Genomic DNA, 4,217 nt, shown 5'->3' on the forward strand with positions numbered 1-4,217 from the left:
CCATAAGCTCAAATAAACTCTTCCTTTTATAAGTTCCCTTGGTCACAATGTTTTATCACAGCAATAGAAAAGTAACTAAGACACATGGGAAGAGGGAACCTTGATTGAGGAATATCCTTCATCAGATTGGTCTGTGGGCTTGTCTGTGGAAGATTTTTTTGAATGTTGAGTGATATGAGAGAGCCAAGCCCACTGTGGGTGGTGCCATCCCTAACTAGATGGGCCTGAGCTATGTAAGAAAAGTAGCTCAGCACAGGCCAAGAAATAAGCCAGTAAGCAGCATTCCTCCATGGTCTGTGTTTCATTTCCTGCTGCAAATTCCCGCCCTCTCCTCCTTCACTGATGAACTGTGATCAGGACAGGTAAACCAAATGATATCTTTCCTCCCCACGTTGGTTTTGGACAGTGTTTCACAAGAAATAAGCCAGTAAGCAGCATTCCTCCACGGTCTGTGTTTCATTTCCTGCTGCAAATTCCCGCCCTCTCCTCCTTCACTGATGAACTGTGATCAGGACAGGTAAACCAAATGAAATCTTTCCTCCCCACGTTGGTTTTGGACAGTGTTTCATTACAGTATTAGAAGGTTTATAAAGCAGGCACTGGTATTGAGACTGGGGTATAGCCAGAAAGGACTTGAAAACGTTGTTTTGATGGTGGGAGATTGTGAAAGCCTTTGGAACGTTTGGCTGGAAAAAACCCCTGGGTGCTTGGAGCTTTGAGTGTAGACTGGAAACTGAGAATGAGGTATAGCCAGAAAGGACTTGACAACGTTATTTTGATGGTGGGAGACTGTGAAAGCCTTTGGAACATTTGGCTGGAAAAAACCCCTGGGTGCTTGGAGCTTTGAGTGTAGACTGGAAACCAGTGTGTGCCAACTTAGGCGACCCAGGCTACCTGGAAATTATCTGTGAGTGACTTCTACTCCTTCATGGTTGCAATTGCTGAAGACACAAGGCTAGAGCCAGGCCACTCAGTCCCTCGGGTTCATGACAAGGACTCACCAACATGGATACCTAGGCTGGGCATGGAATGTTCTCCTAGCCCAAATACATCCAGCCAGGCTCAGCCTGGAGTGAAAAATGGGATAGAAGGACTTCACCTCTCTGGAGAGTCTCAGGGTTACCACCTATGATAGAAAAACAGAAGGAATTTCTGGCTCAGGCTCAGTAAACATATGAAATGTGGTGACTCTCACCATGTGTACTGTACTGGTGAAGGAACTCAGGGCCTTGTGCATGCTGAGCAAGTGCTCTTCCATGAAATCCATACCCATAGCCCTGGATGGGACATATTTAATACAGGTTATAGCAAAGTTCAGAGAAAAACTATGGCCTCTACAAAGTAAGAGCTTCACTTTTTTGGATGATGTCTCCCATGGATTTATTGTTTGCTCCAGATGGCCTGGACATCGTCTCCTATCTCTCCAAATTCATATTTCCATCCAGGAACAAACCTCAACCTCTCCTAGTTTTTGACCTACTGAGGGGAAGCACAGCCATCCTCACAAGAGTTCTTTGTCCCCAGCATCATTAGTAATGATAGCAGATCCTCAACTTGAGAGTATGCTTTGTCCCTGGCCCCCTTTTGTTTCCTGGTTGCCATGATGGGACTAGCATCCTCCACTGTGATCTCATGATGTTCTCACTAGACAGGCAAAAAACAAAACAAAACAAAACAATGCCCCTCCCCTGCCAAAAAAACCCAGAGACAAAGATTGGAACCTCTGAAACATGATACAAAATAAAAAGCCTTTCATCCTTTGATTTCTCTCTAGTATTTTGTTAGTGATGGGAAACTGACCAATAGAGAATGAGTGATGTCTCCTCATGGGTTGGGCCTTGTAGTAGATTCTGAACAGGACTTTGGAGGATTGCTGCATCCTATTCAGTGCAGCCATAGTAACTATGGGATGTCAGCTAGTTCCAGTAGTTTGAAGGGATGGTAACTTTGAACACATGATTTAGATGGTGTCGGCCAGATTCCTCTACTGTGAAGTTACATTTCTAAAGGCCATGTTCGTAAATGATATGCACATAAATAATAGCACTGGGGAACACGATCTACCAAAAACTTCCTCATTGACAGAAAATGTGTTTGTCTCTTCCTACTTAGTCCTTCCCCAGGCTTTAGCCTTGCCTTAAAGACTAGGGGAAAGTTGAGCAGGAAACCTCTTGGATTTGATACCCTTCCCTTTTCCAAGTACGACGGTGCCATTGCTCATTTTCCCTAGGTTTAGTTGTGCTTGTTAGCAGGGTTTTTCTACTTCAATGTTCTTTCCAATCTGACCAAGTAGGCTTGGTTGGTGTCCTAGTCTGCTTTCTATTGCTGTAATAAGCACCCTGACCAAAACCAACTTGGGGAGGAGAGAGTTTGTTTCTGTTTATAGTACAGTCCTTCATCAAGAGAAGCCAGGGCAGGAACCTGGAGCACAGACCATGGAAGAACACTGCTTACTTGTCTGCTTTCCTGGCCTGTACTCAGCCTGCTTTCTTACACAACACAGGTACACCTACCCAGGTATGGCACTACCCACAGTGGGCCCTCTCAGATCACTCAACAATCAAGAAAATGCCCCACAGACATGGTCCCGGTTCCTCAACTGAGGGTCCCTCTACAGAGGTGTGTCAAGTCAACAACGGAAGGCATCAGGACAGTTGGCTGCTAGATTATCTTTAAAATCTTAGAGATTCGCTTTTTTTTTTTTTTTCCTTTAACAGAAAAAGCAAAAGGACATTCTTGGTTCAGAGTCTTTGGCAGGAAACAGAACACTGATTCAATAGCTTTTTAAAAGTTATGTAATTTTTGCTGGGCATGGTGGGTCAGGCCTTTAATCCCAGCACTGGGGTAGGCAGATGTGGGTGAATCTCTGTGAGCTCAAGGCCAGCTTGGTCTACATAAAGCAAGTTCCAGGTTAGTCAGGGCTACATAGTGAGACCCTGTCTCAACAAAGTAAAAAACAAACAAAACAAAGCAAACAAAAAACCAAACCCATAATTTTTATTTGCTTTTCATTGAAAACCATATGAGAATGTCACCTTATTAACAAGAGCTTTTTCTTACAGTTTAAAACGAGCTAAAATAAGTCAGTCCCTTTAGGGAAATATTTAAGAACTTAAAGGAAACTCGTTCCTGTAGAAGCAGATGGAGGAGCGTTGCCCCTGGAGACTCCATAGCCCTGGGTCGCTGAGCACACAACAAACGTCCCTACAAAGGCACGGAAGCATCTGCGCATGCGCCAGGGCCACCGGCTCCTGTTTGGCTGTTTCCATGGCTACGAAGCCCCTTCGCTTGGGAGAGTAAGGAAAATGAAGCTCAAGAGCTTTTTGCTGAGGTATTACCCACCAGGTACGGGACCCCCACAGTGGGCCTTGGACTCCCAGACGGGAAGGTCTGGGGTGGAGGGGGCGGGGCTTGGGGAGGGGTGCTGGGGTCCTGCCCCAGCGACCGAAGGGACAGGAAGTCGGAGGCTTTCCAGCCTGTGCCTCTCACCCCGTCAACGGCTGTCCAGTGCTGCTCCTCAACACCTTTTAAGCAGTTCTTTTGGGAAGTCTTTAAACTTTTAATTACAGTGCTTCCTAGTCACTCCTGAATGAGGACGACTGGGGCGGGAGAGGTAATATTTGATTTGTCCTGGATACTGGTTCCCGGAGCAGAAGACAACAGAACCTCATCGCCTTTTATTTTAAATGCTTCAGAACGATCACGGCAAGGTGCCGAGGCATGAAAAGAAAAAAGCACACTCAGCAAAGTGTATTACCTTAGTGGCTGTATTCCAGTTTCCATCTCAAGAAATATATTAAGAACCTACTGCTTAAAGGCTTTGTGCACCTCCTCGTATTTTAAAGCAGATCATAGGCCTTGATTCCGATGTGGTCACCATGAAATAAGCCCAAGGAATGCTATCGGTTTAAGGCAGGATACATTTTTTGGTTCTCTTGTTTTATAGGTGAGAACACAGCTTTAGGGAGTAGGGAAATCCAACTTGTTACAAACAGAAGGAAAATCTGGCTTCTAAACTAGTAGCTCCTATTAAAATAAGTGGATCAGGGAGATGATTGAGGTGGTAAAGGTGCCTGTCAAGCCAGGGACTGAGTTTGGTCCCACACGGTGGAAGGAGAGAACAGGCTCCGTTAAGTTGTCCTCTGGACCTCCACACATGTATTGTGGCCCATGCACACACACACACACACACACACACACACACACACACACACACA

At 45.4% G+C, this 4,217-nt stretch overlaps 1 protein-coding gene across 1 annotated transcript in view; it reads left to right on the forward strand.

Moving 5' to 3' along the window:
• Positions 1–4,217, forward strand: part of Daw1 (dynein assembly factor with WD repeats 1) — a 61,725-nt gene that overhangs the window by 1,245 nt on the left and 56,263 nt on the right. The window contains exon 2 of the mRNA XM_008825885.2: positions 3,136–3,345. Within this exon, the coding sequence (XP_008824107.2) occupies positions 3,231–3,345 (115 nt within the window). The 5' untranslated portion in view covers positions 3,136–3,230. The remainder of the gene's footprint in view (positions 1–3,135; positions 3,346–4,217) is intronic.

Source organism: Nannospalax galili, unplaced genomic scaffold (assembly GCF_000622305.1).
Source record: "Nannospalax galili isolate Female #2095 unplaced genomic scaffold, S.galili_v1.0 scaffold127, whole genome shotgun sequence".
Classification (NCBI taxonomy): domain Eukaryota; kingdom Metazoa; phylum Chordata; class Mammalia; order Rodentia; family Spalacidae; genus Nannospalax; species Nannospalax galili.